At 37.4% G+C, this 20,814-nt stretch overlaps 2 protein-coding genes and 1 long non-coding RNA gene across 53 annotated transcripts in view; 1 reads left to right on the top strand and 2 right to left on the bottom strand.

The window, feature by feature from the left end:
- The window catches only part of GARIN2 (golgi associated RAB2 interactor family member 2), a 32,118-nt gene extending 23,786 nt beyond the window's left edge, over positions 1-8,332 (bottom strand). For 4 of the 15 annotated variants that reach the window (XR_012036781.1, XR_012036780.1, XR_012036779.1 and 1 more), the window contains exons 1-3: positions 7,966-8,316; positions 3,316-3,428; positions 430-517 (exon numbers count right to left, since the gene is read on the bottom strand). The gene's annotated coding sequence lies outside the window, so the exon portion shown is untranslated. Of the gene's footprint in view, positions 1-429; positions 518-2,387; positions 2,517-3,315; positions 3,429-7,226; positions 7,432-7,489; positions 7,833-7,965 lie in introns of those variants that run through there. The other 11 variants (XM_072838999.1, XM_072838996.1, XM_072838994.1 and 8 more) reach the window with 11 other exon arrangements.
- Positions 8,178-20,814, top strand: part of LOC140640129 (uncharacterized) — a 142,984-nt gene continuing 130,347 nt past the window's right edge. For 21 of the 22 annotated variants that reach the window (XR_012036788.1, XR_012036803.1, XR_012036801.1 and 18 more), the window contains exons 1-3: positions 8,178-8,302; positions 16,903-17,235; positions 19,515-19,683. This is a non-coding gene — a long non-coding RNA (uncharacterized lncRNA). The remainder of the gene's footprint in view (positions 8,303-16,902; positions 17,236-19,514; positions 19,684-20,814) is intronic. The other variant, XR_012036802.1, reaches the window with a different exon arrangement.
- Positions 16,095-20,814, bottom strand: part of GPHN (gephyrin) — a 625,629-nt gene continuing 620,909 nt past the window's right edge. For all 16 annotated transcript variants that reach the window (XM_072838965.1, XM_072838966.1, XM_072838969.1 and 13 more), the window contains 2 exons: positions 18,370-18,466; positions 16,095-17,090 (listed from right to left, as the gene is read on the bottom strand). In XM_072838965.1, coding sequence (XP_072695066.1) covers positions 16,957-17,090; positions 18,370-18,466 — 231 coding nt within the window. In that variant the 3' untranslated portion in view covers positions 16,095-16,956. The remainder of the gene's footprint in view (positions 17,091-18,369; positions 18,467-20,814) is intronic.

The following is a 20,814-nucleotide window of genomic DNA, read 5'->3' as shown; positions in this document are numbered from 1 at the left end:
TCTTTGGGGCCTAAATATATGGAGAATCTCCTGGAACACGACAAGAAATCATTAGAAAAGAGCATTTTTTTAATGAAAGCAAAGTATGATGGTAGAAGAACAAAGTTAGCAAACTTTTGGGTTAGGATGACAAGCAAAATCACAGCAATTGTTCACCCTTCATTTTCCAGAACTGCTGTGATTTCTTACACTTGTGTCTTCAGTTCAGACTTTCTCATTTTGGTTCATGTGCCCCCTCTGGAGATCTAGAAAAGTTGATCACTGTAAGCAGCCTCTTTGGTACACTGAGTTCCCAGATGAGGGGAAGAGGCACAGAAAGCTTGGAAAGTAAGTCAAGAAGGAATGGAGAGAGAATGGAGAAAGGGAAGGAGAAGGTGTGATGAGGTAGAGCTTAATCTGGTCTCATCAGTACACACCAACATATCTTACCTCAACTCAGGGCCAAGCCACAGTCTTCTCTCGGACACAAAGTTCTTAACTCATTTCAGTTTGGGCTTCCTCCTTTTCATGATGAAGTCTTTTGTGAAGGGAACAGAAAGAGAAAACAAAGTGCATGAAGAACGGTACAAATCCTTACTTTTATTTCATTCCCAAGATGTCTGTGCCTTGGAGTTTTTCTAACCAAGCAAGGTGGGTGAAGAGCTCAAAGAGCTGCTGTCTATATTTGAGCTAAGCTGTTGTCAATAATTCTAATCATGGTTTTTTGGGGGGTGGAACCAGACAGTCATGAGATCATAGCTCAGGCTCGGTCTGAAACTGTTAATGGGTAAAATCCAGGGCTCTTAGAGCCAAGAAATATATTTGATAAGGTGACAAATGAAGTAATACAGACTAAAATAACTATTGTAAAACTGGGGGGGGGGATTCATAAGAAGCCTGAGATATTTTCTTCCTGTAAAAAGCCAGAGTAGTCTATATTATTAACTTTCCAGCTGGTGGTAGTTTGTATGAATGTATATACTTACATATGCTTACACTCACTATTTTATCACTTGTGTATAATTCTCCATAATATGGTTGCAGTTATTACAGACAATACTTTTTCCTCTCCATAAAATTCAGATTTGATTTAATCCCCTCAGGAATACCTGGGCCAGGTGAACTACAGCCATAATCACTATCAGAACTCAAGTGTCATAAGGCCAGTATGGAAACTGGTATAGTGGGAATATAAAGGATTCTAGAGTCAGACACATAATATTTGGGCTCTGTCACCTCCTTTTGTGACCTTGGGCACGTTAACATCTTTGAGCTCAATTTCCTCATCTATAAAATGAAGATAAAACTACCCAACTCAATGCAGTGATGTATAGGAAACAGTGAACACCATGGCCATCACATAGTGAAAACATGAACACGAATGTTGGTCTACCGACACCTACCCCTCTGTCAAAAAGGTATACTTTACTCAGCCATTTGCTAGGCTGGGTTCCCTTTTGCTCACTTAACAGTTTCATATTTCCTGAGTTTCATTCATTCTATGAAACATTTTTTTCCTCAGCTTAACAAATCTGAAATGGAATATTCCTTGTGATCACTCTCTGTTGGTGGGGGCAATTGCATGGTGGTTGTTATTTGGTTCCACATGCATGAACTCAATCATGGTTATTCATATTAAATTATGTACATTGATTGTACTATATGAGTTGCATTTAATTGCCACTTAAAATCAAAAAATACACGGGGACAAATGAAAATGAAGACAACAGTCCAAAATCTTTGAAATGCTATAAAAGCTGATCTAAGAGGAAGATTTTAGCAATATAAGCCTACCTCAAGTCTATGGCCATACCACCCTGAACGCGCCCAATCTCGTCTAAGCCTACCTCAAGAAGAAATAAAAATCTGTAATAAAAAACCTAACCTTACACTTAGAGGAGCCAGAGAAAAACAACAGTAACAAACAAAGCCCAAATCCAGTAGAAGGAAGGAAATAACAAAGATTAGAGCAGAAATAAATGAAATAGAAGCTAAAAAACCAAAAGAAAAGATCTATGAAGCTGGGAGTTAGTTCTTTGAAAAGATCAGCAAAATTGATAAAACTTTAGCTGATTCACCAAAGGAAAAAAAAAAAAATAAAAGAAGACTCAAATAAATAAAATCAGAAATGGAGGAAAAAGAAAATGGACTCCACAGAAATGCAGAAAACTGTAGGAGAATATCATGAAAAATTGTATGCCAACAAGTTGGAAAACCTAGAAGACATGCTTAAGTTCATAGAAACACATCATCTTCCAGAACTGAATTGAGAGAAATAGAGAATTTAAACAGATCAATTACTAGCAATGAAATTAAATCAGTAATCAAAAAACTCCCACCAAACAAAAGCCTAGGACCAGATGGCTTCATGGGTAAATTCTACCAAACATTTAAAGGAGAGTTAATACCTGTTCTTCTCAAACTTTTTCAAAAAATAGAAGAGGAAGGAAAATTTCGAATTCATTTTATGAGGCCAGCATCACCCTGAAAAAGGAACCCACATGAAGTGTTGGTTGGAATGCAAATTGGTGTAGGCACTAGGAAAAACAGTATGGAGATTTGTCAAAAACATTAAAAATAGAAGTACCCAGTAATTCCACTACTGAGAATTTACCCAAAGAAAACAAAAACACTCATTCAAAAAGATATATGCACCACTATATTTATTGCAGCATTATTTATAAAAGCCACGATGTGGAAGCAACCTAAATGCCCATCAATAGATGAATAAATAAAAATGTGGCACATAGGGACACCTGTGTGGTTCAGTCAGTTAAGTGGCTGGCTTTGATTTCAGCTCAGGTCATGATCCCTAGTTGTGGGGTCAAGCCCCGTGGTGGGCACTGCACTCAGTGGGGAGTTTGCTTGAGGAGGCTGTATCTCCTCCCACCATCCTTTCCCTCACTTGCTGGCCCTCTCTCTCTAAAATAAATAAATAAAATTAAAAGAAAAGATGAATATGATTCAGCCATAAAAAAGAATGAGATCTTGCCATTTGAAACAACATGGATGGACCTATACTGAGTGAAATAAGTCACATAGGAAAAGACAAATACCACATACTCACACGTGGAATTTAAGAAACAAAACAAAGAAAACAAAATGACAAACCAAAAAGCAGACTCTTAAATATGGAGAACAAATTGGTGGTTGCCAGAGAGGAAGTGGGTGGGGGGATGGCTAAAATAGGTAAAGGCAATTAGGAGTATACTTATTTTGATGAGCATTGAGAAGTGTATAGAATTGTTGTATCATTATATAGAACAACTGAAACTAATACAACACTGTATGTTAATTCATAACTGAATAAAAATAAAATGTGTTTCTAATGGTTACCTGAAAACCTTTTGTTGACACTTTCCAGCCTGGTTAAGAAAGTTCCAGTAGAAAACGTGCAGAAAGCATGTCAGAGGCTTGGAAGAAGGTCCCAGAGACTGGAGTGGAACACTCTTTTAAGAAATACACAGAGGATGACAGAAAAAAGTATGACAGACATTGTGTGGAAAACTTCTAAGAATAAGAAAGCATTTAGTTATGTAATTAGCAGCATTTTTTTTTCTTTCTCAGTGATCCAGAACATAATGGATATAATAATTGGTGGATCTTAGATTTGATGAAATGCATTAGTCAACTCTTGTTTATCCAGAAATGGGCAATAACGTGCACATTTTTGAAAACAATCTAAGAAAGTGACAACATGCAGTATGTTTACTGTTTACAAATTCATGCTATTCTGTGGATGCTCCATGGTCACCAGGACTAGAGAATGGCCCTTCCCAGTACAGTCATTAATGTGGTCCCCAGGATCCCTTCCAATGTGAGAACAGTCCTTCCAGAGAGGAATCAGTGATGATCTCCTGAGGGAGCAAGTATAATTGTGAGTTTAGGGCCACAGAGAAGGAAGGGGAAATGAGTGGGTGGGAAGAGCTTCAGTGGATTTGCAGACATTCTGGGCCTTCCCCTTCTCAGCCCTTTTGAACTCTGGAACAAAGGGGAGGTCAGCTAAAGAGCTAAAAATGTAACAGAATCTTTTATCTTCACTAGTGTGCTAGTTCTTTGTTTCTAAACATCTGTTCTGGAATTATTTTGACACTTTTGGATTATGTGTATAGATGGTAAATATGTGCTGAATTTTAACTAGTTTTGTTTAAACTGTCATTTGAGATTACCAATCTGCACACCACAACCTCTGCCCCCCACCTCCAATTATTCTGGTAATAAGCCAAGATTGCACTGTCCTTGAGATATATGAATTGTTCTGTGAAGCCAGTTTTGGCTAAACACACACACCACCACAGACTGTCAAAGGTCCAAAAGCATAATTATCAACTGTTGAATTAACTATTTACTAGGTTTATGCTCAGTATCTGGAAATAGTATTAAAGTTTTGATAGGGATCCCTGGGTGGCGCAGCGGTTTGGCGCCTGCCTTTGGCCCAGGGCGTGATCTTGGAGACCCGGGATCGAGTCCCACGCCGGGCTCCCGGTGCATGGAGCCTGCTTCTCTCTCTGCCTCTCTCTCTCTCTCTGTGACTATCATAAATAAATAAATAAAGTTTTGGTATGTATGTGTCTTTCTAGTTTTATAAATTTATATATATTATACTTATATAATATATAAAATATATAATATTGTATGTTAGCTATATATATAGTACATTACATATTTTCCTATAACATTAAATACCTTTAAAAGCAGAAATTACCAATTATGGTGTGGACCTATTTGGAACATCACAGTCTCTTGTTAAGATGGACCAAAGTTAATCGTGCTCAGTGGCTACACTGATGCTTGAGAAATTATTTTCTCTTAAAAAACAGTAGAAAATCGGGATCCCTGGGTGGCGCAGCGGTTTGGCGCCTGCCTTTGGCCCAGGGCGTGATCTTGGAGACCCGGGATCGAATCCCACGTCGGGCTCCCGGTGCATGGAGCCTGCTTCTCCCTCTGTCTGTGTCTCTGCCTCTCTCTCTCTCTGTGTGACTATCAAAAAAAAAAAAAAAAAAAAAAGAACAGTAGAAAATCCATGGTCCTCAACTGTGGTAAGTTCCTTGTGCTCTGCTGTGCTTTCCTGTGAGAAGACCATGGAGCAGCAGCCTGACAGCTCACACCTTCCGGTCCTCTTATCTAATCAGCAACCTTGACTGAGATATTGTTATTAATTTTGATGATTCAAAATAATTCTAATTTGTATAGGCAGGACTTTTATAGATAGTTTTGTTTTCCCAGTAATTTTATCTCTGGATCAGTTTTTAATATAGTTTTATTGAGGTATAATTTGCATATTATCAACCTCACTCATTTAAAGGCTATAACTGAATAATTTCATTGTATTTACAGAGTTGCACAACTGCCACCTTAATCTAATTTAGAACATTTTCATCACTTCTGTGGATACATTTTTATTTTTATTTATTTATTTATTTTAAAATATTTTATTCATTTATTCATGAGAGACACACAGAGAGAGAGGCAGAGACACAGGCAGAGGGAGAAGCAGGCTCCATGCAGGGAGCCTGACGCGGGACCGATCTTGGGACCCCAGGATCACTCCCCGGGCGAAGGCAGGCGCCAAACCACTGAGCCACCCAGGGATCCCCTATTTTCTTTTTTAAAAAATAAAGCAAGGCTTGTTTATGCAAATTCTTTGTGAAAGTTTATACTTTCTTGCTTTATTAACATTACATGTACAATAGAGGTCTACAATATAAAACTCACAAATAAAAAGTAAATTTTATTTTATTTAATTAATTTATTTGAAAATATTTATTTGTTTATTCATGAAAGACACACAGAGAGAGGCAGAGATATAGGCAGGCTCCCCCCAGGGAGCCCAATGCAGGACCAATCCCGAATCCCAGGATCACACCCTGAGCTGAAGGCAGAAGCTCAACCACTGATCCACCCAGGTGTTCCAAAAAGTAAATTTTAGTATTAAAAATAGACTAAGCACATTAAAGGGTTAATGAATGTGTTATGTTATGGAATTACAATAAATATGTTTTGAATGAATGTGTGAATTAGAGCAAAGAAGCAAAGCAGGGTTGCCATAGGCCATAGTGGGAACTTAGCTTCATTTCACAGATACACAAAATCTTTAGTTATACTTTGTTCTACCAGGACTGTGTATTCATTGTCACAATCACAGTCTATATTTTTCCAATGATTTATGCCTTTCACTAGGCTCATTAAATGTTTTATACATCTAGTTAAGCAAGCAACGTATAGGAGAGAGTGTGTTTTTAACTGTGTTACAGAAAACAGAGGAATCTATTTGAGATGGATCCCAACTTATCTGGTCACTAGCAGATTCTTTATGTTCTTTGTTATTTATTTTATTTATTATATTTTTTAAATATTTTATTTATTTATTCATGAGAGAGAGAGAGGAGAGGCAAAGGCACAGGCAGAGGGAAAAGCATGCTCCATGCAGAGGCACAAGCAGGCTCCATGCAGGAGCCCGACATGGGACTCGATGTGGGGCCTCCAGGATCAGGCCCAGGGCTGAAGGCGGCGCTAAACCGCTGAGCTACCCGGGCTGCCCTGTTATTTCTTTTAAATTGTGCCCTCCTTCCCCATCCTCTTTTCTCTTTTTCAGTTTTAACTGAATGGAGATTAATTCAGCAGATAGAAAAGTTTGCATTATCCTGCAGAATTACACATAATCGTCATTCAAAAAAGCATTGTGGCTACTTTTAGCAAAGGAAAGGAGAGATTCCATATTAAATCTGATTACAGACCAGAAACCAATGCCAGTAGTTTAATGGGGAAACCAGGCAGAGAGAAGCAATGGGTTGTCTACATTTCAGGGGTGAAACTTCTCCAGCTTTGCTCCAGACTTTCTGTGACCTCACCAGACTTCCCTATCTGGGTAATGTTTCAAGATTACCAAGGCCCCATTAGGGCTAAGAATAGTGTAGATATGAAATACATTCACTCGTGGGTGGTGGTGGGATGTCTTGATTTTCCCAGGAATGAATGTATCACCAGGAATTTTTAAAATTGATGACAGCTTGAGTTTAACGGAAATTGGGATGGGAGGGTGGGGAGCAGAAATCTGGTCGCCAACATGGAAATGTTTTTAGGGGCTTTTCTGACTGCTTAATTTAGAGGGATGTCCATAAATGCCCCTAAAATGTCCTTTATAATTGTTTGCTATTTACCATTCCCATTTGATCTTTTCCCACTTATACTTTATTATAGAAAAATTTTCAAACCTATAGCAAAGTTGAGAGAATTCTAGTGAATACCTTTATATTGACCACCTAGATTCTCTTGTCTTTTTCTTCTCTGTGTTATTTCTTGCCTATAATTACATAAAATGTCTTACATGGTGGTGTTTACCCATTACTCATTAAAAACTCTTCTCTGTAGAACTTGGGCTTCGAGGTTGGTTGTGCATAGCACTTCAAAGCATAGCATTTCCTTAGTGTTTTCTAAGATTCTTAGCATACTAATAAACATATTTTTAGGATTGGTCCAGCACAATTCCAAGTTGCAGTTCTGGTTGTACCTTTGAGAAGATTTGACTGTTGTTGTAAACCCTTCTCTCCCCATCGGGCCCCCAGCTAATCTTTCAGCTTTGAACAGGATCTTCAATTTCTGGATCAATATTCTGGATCTTCTCTCCCATTTGAATGATTAAAAAATGACTGGCTTTCCATAAGTTCATTCAGTTCTCACTCATGAAAGAAAATTGGGCTAATGGTTTGAAAAACCAAAATTTAAAAACAATTGGAAAACTTGTTTTCATTTTAACTTGAATTCTCAATAAAATCATTTTTAAGAAAAATTCAGTAACCAGATTTAAGTCTCTGAGCTTTCCTACTCGTACTGTTGGAGTATAAGATGTGAAACTAAAAGGAAAAGAGAATGGTCAAAAGAAAATAGACATTTTTGCCCTTGAATTATTAGAATTCATTCAACTATTATCCATTTCCTTCTTCCTGAGGTTCACACCAAAATCGTAGTAATCACACCATCACTTACATAGACGTGAGGCTGAAATAGATCTCTGGAGATCTCCTGGATGTCTACTAGGAGAATAATCTCCAAAGAGCAGGTTTCCAACTCTTTTCACATTTCTTTGGCAGAAGGTGTTTATGTCTACCAGGCAGGCAACTAACCACTTAGTAAAAGAAGTGCAGGATGGCAGGCTGCTCTGGGCATTGTTCTATTGGTCCTGCATCACAATGTGCTGACATAGTCTCTGAAGTAAGAGAAGAGCACTGGGATGGAGCAGCCCTGAGGTCAGCCACGGAGATCAAGTGCTGCCACCATTCTTGTGGAGACTAGACAGCTTGGGAGTTGAAGTTCTGGTCGTGGTGTGAGTTTACAGATGCTTCCTTGGAGAGAAAAGTTAACTTAGCAGTAGAATCACCATGGCAAAGATACCATACTGAGAGAGTTGAAGACACTTTATATTGTTTACCATTCAATTGATAATTTATCAATTTCCTTATATCCCAATTTTCATAGAATGAAACATATTTAAGTCACTTTGAGCTTCTGTAAAGAAAAGCTTCAAAAGAATGTAGTATTCTTAGAGAACAGAAGCATCGTCATGCTTACAGCATCGTCATGCTTGTATTCTGGACACATACAGTAGACAGTAATTATTTGTTCGATGAATGAATGAATATGAATAAATACATGGTATTCTCTCACTTCGAACATCTCCTCTCTCTCAAGGATACAGTAGTCCCCCCCCCCCCCCCTTCGCTTTCTGTGGTTTCAGTTACCAGTGGTCTGGTCTAGAAGCAGATGATCCTTCCTCTGACAATTTGTCAAAAGGCCAATAGTAGAGCCTAACACTATGTCACAATGCCTATATCATTCACCTTACTTCATCTCATTATGTAGACATTTTATTATCTCACATTATCACAAGAAAGCTGAGAACAGTAAATTAAGATATTTTGAGAGAGACCACATTCACATAGCTTTTATTACAGTATATTGCTATAGTCCTATTTTGTTATTGATTGTTGTTAATCTCTTACCATGCCTAATTTGTAAATTAAACTTTATCATAGGTATGTATGTATAGGGAAAAAAAAACAGACTTAATACAGAGTTTGGTACTATTTGTGTTTTCAGGCATCTGCTGGAAGTCTTGTTGGAGTGTAACCCCCATGGATAAGAAGGGACTACTGTATCTGATTTGGTTGTCTTTGCTTTTCTGTATGGTTAGAAGAGTCTCTTCTTCCCTATGAGATCATTCTTCTTCATCCTTGTGTTTTAGCCAAATGCTGCAGATCCCTGCTTATCTAGCCACCTCCTTGCCTGCTCACAGGATGGAGGGGCACAAGAGGACACTAACTGACCACTCAGGCCTGGGAGCACATTACCTTAGTAAATTCACTTCATTTGTGCCACTATAGACATCTGCTTTTGACAAGGCCCAGAGATTGTTCAGTTTCTCAGAATAAACATGAACCAAGTTTTTGAGAGGATGATTGTATTCCTATTTCCTCAAGAACTTAATTTGGGACCAGGTATTGGTGTCACAGATACTACAGCATCCATATCCAAAGGATATATAACAGGAAGAATTGAGGGCTGGATGTGTAACTTAAATATTTAAAGGCATCAGGCTCTGGTCATAGCCCTCTACATATAACTGGTTCAGTCTGTAGGTAAGAGCAGCCGTTTCATGTGCAGGCTCAAGGGTTTCCTATTATCTTTGAATTAGACACTCCTTTTCCTGTCTTTTATCCTGAGAGACAGAGAGAGAGAGAGAGAGAGAGAGAGAGAGGCAGAGACATAGGCAGAGGGAGAAGCAGACTCTGCAGGAACCTGATGTGGGACTTGATCCTGGGACCCCGGAATCACACCCTGAGCCAAAGGCAGACGGCCAATTGCTGAGCCACCCAAGCATCCCATTCCTGTCTTTCACCCTAACTGTCCTCTGTCAAATGGATAATTCTTTCTTTCATCATATGAGTACCATTGGCTAGATTTCTAATCACCCATTTCTTCATTCAGCACATTTATTATATGATCACCACTTGCCATGTTCCTGTTCGTCCTGCCTCAGGGCCAGGAAACATTTTTGCATAAACCTGAGCTCATCTTTTCCATGTTGATATTAATTCTGATGCACCTTGATGAAACTCTTCAGTATTATGTCACTTCCAGTTTTTTAGACTATTAGTATATTAAAGTGAAGAAACAGCAAAAGAGGGAAATAAAAATCATGGTATATTTTAAATATTTACCTTTAAACTATTCTTTTGAAACATGCACAGAATATAAAACCATCTGTATAACTTCATTTGGAGATGATGGCACAAGTCCAAATTTGAGGTGCTCTGTCAAAGTGAGGTCTATGACCTCTGTCCTTGTCCCTCATGAGATATGCTCACTTGCTGATGCCTCATGGGCTCCTCTCTGCTGCATGTTCTAAGCTTTCCTCACGTTTTCCTGTCAGGTTCTATCTTTGGCTCCCTGGTGAGTGGTACATGAGGTAATTCTGTTGATCAGTTCAGTAATTAGTACCTACTATTTGCAGGCACCATGCCATGCTGAGGCTAAAAAGATGAATGTCTTTGCCCTCAAGGAACTTACCATCAACTGGGGGAAGGGCCATATAAACAGACTATTCCAAAACGATACAGTGATAAGTGGGAGCATCGATGAGGGGCACCTAGTCCAGTTTGGAGATTTGGGAAGGGTTCCTGGAGGAGTTAATGCCCAAGCTATCCTGAAAGGTTAGCCATCCTGGGTAAAGGCGCCGAGGATTAAAATGACATGGTTTGAACGGGTAACCGCAAACGGTCTGATGTTACATGAAGTTGGAGGGGTAATAGTGGAGTCAGAGTAGGGAGGGGTAGGTTCCAGAGGGCTTTGAATACCCTCACTGGGCACTTGGACCTCATCTGCTGCAGTAGTTTTTTAAGAGTCTTAGCCTGAGTAGATTTGCATTCTGGATTGGTCTCTCTAGCAGCAGTGTGAAGGATGGATTTGGGGAGAGCAGTTCTTGAGGGTAGGGGAGAGATCAAGGTAGTGACAGTGAGAATAGAAAGGAGAGGATTATTTAGTATCTATTGGTAGAGTTGACAGCAGTTAGTGACTAATTGGATGTGGGGAGGGAGAAGAAAGAATGACTCAGAGGTTTCTGGTTTGGGAAACGGGGTAGACCAGAAAATGAAATGCAGATAGAAAACCAGGTGTAGAAGGCAGAGAGAATGAGTTCCTTGTTTGTAAGAATCCTTGTCTAGCATGGTGCCTTGTATTCAATGGGTATTTAGCAAATAGACCCCCCGCCCACCACCGCCCTTAAACCTTTAGTGCTTCCCAATGCTCTTAGCAGATTCGGCATAAATCACGAGGTATGCATGCATTTAGTGTTACACCCAAGACCAGCACATTTGTGACCATGATCTGGCTCCATCCTGGTTTCAGTTCTCTCAGACCACACCCCCATCTCTCATCATACTCCTTTCTGATGTTGTATTCTTTAAGGCTTTACCTCTATCTGAAATGCTCTTCTCTCAATTATTAACATGTGGGGCTTATTTTCATTCTTTAGATCTGAACTCAAATGTCATCTGTTTAGAGACCCCTTCTCCATTACTTGAGCAGTGATAGTCTCTCAGCTCCAAATCCACCATTGCATTCTGCATTGTGGTGCTGGGGCTGGAACTCTGCAAATGGTGTTTCTCACCAGCTGGCTTCCTGTTAGGTTTCAACAACAGGTTTGCATTAGACTACAGGGAGCATCAGGGAGGGAAGAAGGGACTTGTGCTCCCTGTTCTCTTGTTTCTGTCAGTGTTGCCCTGGCAACTGCAATTTGTTCTAGCCTCCATTCCCCCCCACCCCCTCAGAATTAGCAGCTGGGCAGTGCCCTCTCCTTAAAAGGCTGAGTCCTAGCTCCAAAGGGTCTGACCTCTGAGCTTCTAGATTCTGATTAACCTCTTCCTCCTGCGTCCCAGACCCAGTGTGATAGTTACTTCCTATAGTTATTTCTCTAATATCTCAATGTTTCCTTTGTGCTTTTCCAGGCTTCTAACACTTATTTAACTTATTCCTACAGTTAAGCCTCATAGTGTGATTTCTGTCTTTTATTATTAATGGCTGCACCCTGACACAACAACCAAATATGATTTAGGCCTCTACCCAGTTATTCTTTAACATATCACTGGATTTTCTTCATAGATTTTTAATAATCTGGATTTCAAATAATTTTTTTTCTTTCTCAAAATCTATGTCCTCCACTTGGATATCAGAGTCTTTATCTTGTTCATCACTGCAACCTCAGTGCCCAGCATGGAGCCTGAATATTGTAGGTACTTAATAAATGCTTTTTAAATAAATTATTGAGTTATTACAAAAATACTGCAGGAGACATATTGGCAACTAACCATACAAAAAGGCCAAAATTGAGCAATTCTTTAACCTTTTGGCTCTAAGCCAAGTTATTGATGAACATGGTAACAATATAATTCTGCTATAGAGTCCAGCTTGATACTTTTTATAAGCACGTTAGAATGCAATCATTACTGAACTTAGAACCATCATCACTGGAATAATAAGATACATAGTTTATTTGCTTTTGAATTCTGTCCTTACACAAATACCCACTTTCTGTATTTGAAAATAATAAAGACTTACCTTGTTATACATGGTTTCATGAAGATCAAGAGTTGGTTTGGGTTAAGTCCACAAAGTTTTGTTCATTAGCAAATAATTTTAAAAATGAAAGCCATCCAAAGAATCCACTTGTAACATACAACATCACTTAATAGCATTTACTTGGCACACTTAATCTGTTCACATTCTTTTTCTCATTGTGTGATACGATTTGAAACAACTAAAACATAGAACCAAAAAAGTTAAAAAGGAACTGTGTGACTGCCACATAGTTATAAGCAAGAATCTGAAGACATCATCTATATAGTCTTTTATTTAAGTATCAACCAACACAGAAAAATTGTAATACATCATACTTTTAGAATTCTAAAATAACTTGTCAAATAAATGCAAAAAAGATTAAATGGCATTGACTTCCACTGTGCCAAGTAGAATTATTTGATTGAAAAATTTAATTAAGTTTCTCTTGTATCCACTTCAAATGTATTCATATATATTTTTTGTATTCATATATTTTTTTAAATCTCTTTTTTACTCAGAAGGAAAAATGTTCCATTTCTTCTCCAGATTAATGAGGCCCCCAGCATCCTTAAATCCAGCCCTTCCCTCATCGTCTTTTCCATCTGGCACCTTACTCTTGCATTTTTAATATACCCACTACTGTTTTCCTTCTTTCTCAAAACTCGAACAAAAGTCTTTCTTCCACCCTGTTATCAGTTTAAGCTACCATCCTGTATCTATCTTTTCTCATGTACAATTTCCAAATAATTTATAATCACAGTCTATTTTGCAACCTAGAGTTTGCCCTCAACCCACCATTGAAATTGCACTCTTGCAGCTTACAAATGATTGCCTAATCATTTTGAGCCTTCATGCTTCATGTTTGACCTTCCTTCCTTCCTTCCTTCCTTCCTTCCTTCCTTCCTTCCTTCCTTCCTTCTTTCTTTCTTTCTTTCTTTCTTTCTTTCTTTCTTTCTTTCTTTCTTTCTTTCTTTCTTTCTCTCTCTCTCTCTCTCTTTTTTTTGACAGTTGATTATCCTTCATTCTTGAAACTCTCCTTGGTTTTGGAACATTGAACTCTTTGGTTTCTTCTCTTCTACAAACTTTTTTCTTTCATTCCATTTATTGTCTTTTTCCTCCAACACTTCAAAATAAGGTGCTCCCTAAGGTCCTGTCTTCTTCTCCTGTTGATCTTTCCCATCCACCCTTAATATTTCAAATACCATTGCCATGTGAATGATCCCCAAGATTATGTTCAGCCAGTATTTCTTTTGTGAACTCCTAACTTGTATTTTTAAATGCCAACAGGACATTTATACCTTAGAATTCCTCGGCATTCAAACACATATCCAAATTCATCACCTCCTCCACAAAATTAATTTTTTGCTAATGGTTTAACATTTTCTCTGTCAGCTAAGACTGAAGAGTTCAATTCATCTCTTATTCCAATACCTTCCTTTCCAAAATTTGAAATCAGTCATGAAGTTCTTTCCATTCTTTATGCCTGGAGGCACATTCATCTGTCATGATCTTTCCATCACCATCACTTGTGCCACTAAAGTTAAGGTTCATTACCCCTAGCTGCACCACCAGATCACTTCTTAGCTGGGTCTCACTCCAGTTCCCGCCAGGCCAATCCATCCTTCTCAGTGCTGCCAGACAATTTTCCCTAAAAAGACAGTTCTGATCCTAACACTTCTCTGATCGGGAGACTCTTAACAGTTTGCTACCTTTAATAAATCTAGACTCTACACTGGTATTTAAGAACTTCTCAGTTTGGGCCTCAAACATGTAATATACTTTTTTGGTCTTACAAATAATAAATCTGTTTTCTGTTTCTGTAGTTTGGTGTTTAAGAGTATGGACTTTGAAGCCGGATTGCTAAATTTGAATCCTGGCTCCTTCTCTAACTAGCTGTGTGACCACGGACAGATATCTTAATTTCTCTGTGCTTCAGTTTCATCTGTAATATAGAAATAATAGTCCTATTGTTGTGGTTAAAATTAAACATGAAAGTCCTTAGAAAGTGCCTGGCATAGAGGTGCCTGGGTGACTCAGTTGGTTAAGCATGCAACTCCTGATATTTGCTTAGGTCATGATCCTGCAATTGTGAGATTGAGCCTTGCATTGGACTCCATGCTCAGAGTGGAGCCTGCTTGGGATTCTCTCTCTCTCTCTCAATCTCACTTAAAAAAAAAGTGCCTGGTATATAGTAAGTTCTGTACTATGTGTTTCACTGAACAAGTATTTACTGATGTCTGCACATGTGTATATATGTCAGGAACTCTTCTAAGGACCTGGGGGTAATATCAGTGAACAAAATAAAAATCTTTGCTGTGTGGAGCTTACATTCTATAATAGAAATAATAATTATTAATTGTCTATAATTCTCTGTTTCTGGAATACCCTTCTTCCTGTATCATCACCATTAAAATCTACCGTTCCTTCAAGATCTACCAAAATACCATCTTGCCCCTTGAAACCTTATCTGTAGGAAGTTCTCACTTGAACTCCTCTGACTCTTTAAATCTGAATTATAGCACTTATCACATTCTACACACTCTACCATGTACTAGCAAATATCAAGCATATTAAATATTATGGTTACTTGTACATTTTTGTCATTTCTCTTAATGGGAGTATAATGTCAGCTGTTATGCTTTGTAAACAATAGCATGATATACCTTGTATCCAAGCACATAGATGCTTAATAAATGTTTCTTCAAAGAATGTAGACACTTTGCATGGTCTTTCATTTAACTTCTATTAATTAACCTTATGTTCTTTAACTGAAAATATAAAAGATTTAAAATATAGATCGTGTTATTTTCAACTCTGGAAATATCAAATATCACTATCAAATTTTTCTTGTTTACTACTTGGCTTTATCCAACACCATCATTTGACACCTTGTTCACTAGTAGTCCAATTTTTGTTGTTTGCTTTGCTAAGTATACCCTACAGAATATTTAATTAATGTCCTTTGTTACTAGTACTTAGAAAGTGCCTCTAAGTTTTTATTATTGGAGCCACATGGATAGAGTTTATTTTGTTTGTATATTTTCTATGGGTAGTACAGATTTTTCCCATTTCTTTCTTCCTTCCTAACATATACAAAAATTTCCAATTACTCATCAGCAATTCCCTGCTTCATTACTTATTCTTTTTCCTCATTCCAAAGAACTGTAGATTTTTGAAATTTGTTTTTATTCATTTATAAGAAGAAATTAGTTTTTTCCTCCATATCAAGTTTCTTCTCTCTAAATTTGCTTGCTATTCTTTTGCTATGACTGGAAAGACCAGACCAACTCTAGGTTCTCTAGTATTTTCTAATTTGTATTTTCACAATGCTGTAGACTATAACACTATAGTAAAATACAGAGATATATTATGCCACGGTTTCAATCACCTTTATACCACTTACCCTTGCCACATCATCTTTACTATTCCTTTTATCCAAGCAGAACCCCATCAGAATGGCATGACAATCTTCTCTTTTTTAATAACAAGACCAATACAATAGATTTTTAAATAATGATCAAGGATTTTTTTTTATTCATTAAGTTTCAGTATCATTACAGAAAATGTTATGGTACAGAGTTGTTTAACATTATTTTTTCTTTGCTCTTGATTTCCACGTGAATGCTGGTAACACTAATATCTGTACAAGATCAGTCTTTGATTTTATTTTTTGTTCTGTACAATTTTAAATGTGTTGGTTAAAAAGGCTGTCAGCACTTAAGGAAGCATTTTTCCCCCAGTTTGTTTATTCAAATAAAAGGTATCCAGTTACTGCCCAAGAGTACTGTGCCTTGAGGCTACTGGGGTGAGGTGCCTGACACTCTGCAGGGGAGGGTTCTCCCTGAGGCAAGGCAGGGTCTCCACCCAGTCACTCTTCAATTGGCACTGTGCACATAAACACGAGATACAGGATAAAGAACAAGCAAAAGCTCTCTGAAAAGCGGTTATGAAGCATACTAAGAAGGGAAATTTAAGTGTTGCCTACGCTAGTATAAATAAGCAGACAGCCTTGATTAAGAGCATAATTAGTTGTATTTTAAAGATGAGAAAAACACAAGTTCTGCAGGCACCTACTGCTGTCTACTAAAAGCTATCGCTATCAGACCTAGCATTGAACACACAAAGCAATTTGCAAGAAAGGAAAAATTTGCTTTGATATAATCAGAATAGAGTTGTCTGTTAAGATTTATTTTTAGATGTTTTTTCTTTAAAAGGTATTTAAATTCTTTTGAAATATAGTTCAAGATGTTGACTATACAGATCAACTTTTATCCAAATCAGAAAAACTAGCTGTGCCGTTGCATATTACAGGATACAGTCAATGATATGTGGACATGCATCGAAGCTTTCTCTCTCTGGTGACCATCATAGCCGTCCAATGACCATGACATCCACCACCTCGCCCTTATGGAGCTCCACATACTGCTCTGTCTTTGGAGGTAGCATCAACAATCCGTTGGCACTGCGCATGCTCATCAGACGGCTGCTCATCTGGTTACCTAGGAAGAAATACCTCATTACAGCAGCAACATCACAGGGCATACATCTGGAGCCCTTGCAGTTTTTTTCAAAATAAACACCAATGAACAGAAACAGAGGCTTCAAGGGGAAGAGAGAAGATCAAGCTTCCCAGTCCTTTTCCAGGTAGCCTTGCTACTGTATCCTATTTTAAATATCCTTTATTTATTTATTGTTTTTGTTTTGTTTTATTCTGTTTTCTCAGCAGGGGAAAAAATAGGGGACAAACATAAATATCATCTGTAAGAAGTTAAACTGCTTTAAAAATATTAATATATATAAGCTGTGACAACAGAGTGATGCATATTAAGCTAATAATAAAAATAAACATTAGGAATTATTGCTTAAAGAATAAAATATGATTTTATAGCATCATGCAAAATGCCACAGAATTTCTCAGTTCAGGCTAAAATGTTATGTATGTCTGAAAAGAGAGGATTGTCAAACTTATTTTTAAAAAGACAACAATCATTTCTTTAGTGTTTACTAAGTGCCAGACAGCACAGCAAGTAGTTTCCTTAACTATCTTATTTGATTTGTATAAGATTCAAAAGAGGTTAAGAAACTTGCCTACAGTCCTATTAACTAGTTGGAGGCCAATTTGAATGCAAGTCTAGAGGAATCATTGCCTATGTCCTTAGTCACTATGCTAACTGATGTTTGTACTTGATAGGACCTTTGTTTGAAAACTGATACAGGTTTTCTGGAGCTAAATCAAAAAGTAGGTAAATATGGCTAAGATACTTGGGGATAAAAGTTTACAGTTTGGAAGAGGTAACTAGACTTCACCTAGTTTAAAGTCAAAGAACTCTTAAGTTATCAATATTGATTTCTTAGTCCTTAAACTTTACTAATATCTAAGGTATGGTGGAGGCTACAGAGAATCACATTATAATTGAGCTTTAATGTCACATTTCAGGGTGGCAGAACATAGTACCCTCCTTTTTCTACAACCAAAACTATACTCAGGATTTCGAGGTTGAACAAATAAATAAAAATCTTCCATGATTCTAGAATTGTATTTCAAAAATTTATCTAGAAAATATGGTTCCATGGTATAAATAAACCTTTATTAAAAATTTTGTTTTTACTCTTATTTTCTTCTTATGCTGTACTGTTTGGGAATAATTGAACTCATCTAATCTTTCAAAAAGGACAATGTACAACAATTACAAAACTAGGAAGGAGGTTATACATGAGTTTTGTGCTTTACCAGAATACATGTATAGAAATACCCACAGGTATGAATGACTGACTAACCTGTACTCTGTGCCCAAGGCAGTGGTTCTTGGTGATGCCAAGTCAATATACACCGATGGTATTCTGGGCGAGGATCCAGTTTTACGTCACATGATAACTATAGAATATAGAGTAAATGAAAACAAAGTTGATCACCTGATCATCTGTTAAAACTATAGGGGTGAAAGTTGTGCAAAGAATAAAGTGGATGTGGAAAATATCCTGGCATTCTGCTGTTTCCACCACTGCCATCTTATGTTTCTAATACAGGAAGTACAGAGGTTGGGTTACTCTGGTGAAAAGAGAAAAGAAGGCTAAAAAGTTGGTATTCGTAGTCATGAAAAGGGCAGATGAAAACAATAAGGTCTATTTTTGAAGTGTAATTTTATGAGTTGATAGTACAGATACCTCTGACCTATGAATTGAGAAATCAAAGTAGGTATTTTAACACTGAAAATAAAAGAAATAGACCTAAACAAACAAATAAGCTCAATATCCATTTATATGTGTGTCAATCTGTCTGTCCATCCAACATTTACTGAGACACTCTTCTGCTACCCATTCATAAGCCTACCTTTAATACAAAAGAGTTACTTACTTTCTTTTCTCTTGAATATTCCCCTAGTGTCCCAATACTGATATACAATCTTGATTAAGGCAAATAAAAGTAGTCTCTACTAAAAGTATTACCATTTTTGGTTAGCCACATCACTGGTACTAAAGAATTCCTCTGAATGAGTCTTTACTGGCATATTTCATATCTTTCCAATAAGTATAAAATCCTTTCTAATATAGCAAATTCAGTTTACATACACAATATAGAATGATTAATCAACCTTTAACCTATAGTCGTTAACAAAAATCTATTTCATTAAATTCATCCTGAAATCTGAAAAATTAGAGTGATAATGTGTTGGTATTCCACAACAACTGAACAACTTTATATTGCATATAATTATGTACTATAGCCCATCAAAGATTAGTTCAATGTTATTGAGTAAGACCTGTTCATTTTACATAGCACAATAATCATTTGAGTTACTCTACCTTAAAATGGTCCAAAACTCTTTATCCAACTAAAACAGGATTATTTATGCTAATACAATTACAACTTGAAGATCCTAGAAATTTTTTAAAAATATTTTATTTATTTATTTATTCATGAGAGACGCACAGAGAGAGGCAGAGACCTAGGCAGAGGGAGACGCAGGTTCCCTGTGGGGAGTCTGATGCAGGACTCCATACCAGCACCCGAGGATCACGCCCTGAGCCAAAGGCAGACGCTCAACCACTGAGCCACCCAGGAGTCCCAAGATCCTAGACCTTTTGATTCAAGTAAGTCTATCTCCAATCCATTCTAGTCACTCTGTTCTTAAACATTCTAATTTTTCACTCTGACACCCCTGCTTTTCCTCTGGAATCCAGAATAAAATTCAATTCTTTTTTTCTTGATTAAATCATACCTCTTTCACTTGATATTGTTTATGTTTATACTCTATTTCATATCTACTGAGGGGGTAACTTCCCATTATTCCTAAATTATTATGTGCTTACTTGATGGCAAAACTGTCTCTCTTTCAATCCCTCTGTGTATGGGTGTTCTCCAAAATGAGACTACAAGGCCATTCCTATGCTGTGTTATTTGCTAAGTGTTTAAGCAGGTTTTTTTTTTCCCTGACAATGGCACTGAATTGGCTCTTAGTAGAATGGCAGAACAAATTAGAATAGGATGATCTGACATCCAGGTTCTACTCCCAATTGTGCTGCTAATGGGTGTGCTGGATTAACAAGATATTTTGCTTTCCTAAACCTGTTTGTTCATCTACAAAATAGTGTTGTTTTAAAGGAAGATATTTATGGTAATTTAAGAAACAATAATCAATTGCAGCAAGAGATGAAACTGACTAGATTTTTATGGCATTTTACTAAAATGCAGAATAGTTTATTATTTAGTTGTACTGACATTATAATTCTGGCATACTATATCACTTAGCTTAAGAAATCACTTATTTACTATGAATGTTGATGCTTATAAGAATGATGTATGATGAGTAAACACAGACCTTTTTTTTTGGTGAAAAAGTTGGTTTTTCACTTCAAGGACTTTTTCTATTCATTCAAAATTGAAGTGGGCTGTGGACTCGGACTGTTTCCTCTGTTTCCTTTTGAATATTTTTCTGACATGCTGTAGTCACTCAAGAGATAAAACTGTATTATGTTGTATAGTGTTATATTGTATGTTCTATATGTAAATGTCTAAGGGAGAAAACTGAAAAAAAAGTCAACAGAGGGATGCCTGGATGGCTCAGCGGTTGAGTACCTGCCTTTGGCTCAGGGCGTGATCCTGTGATCCCGGGACTGAATCCCACATCGGGCTTCCTGCAGGGAGCCTGCTCCTCCCTCTGCCTATGTCTCTGTCTCTCTGTCACTCATGAATAAATAAAGAAAATCTTAAAAAAAAAAAAA

Source organism: Canis lupus, chromosome 9, assembly GCF_048164855.1.
Source record: "Canis lupus baileyi chromosome 9, mCanLup2.hap1, whole genome shotgun sequence".
Lineage (NCBI taxonomy): Eukaryota > Metazoa > Chordata > Mammalia > Carnivora > Canidae > Canis > Canis lupus.
This window is presented reverse-complemented; position numbering and strand designations above follow the sequence as displayed.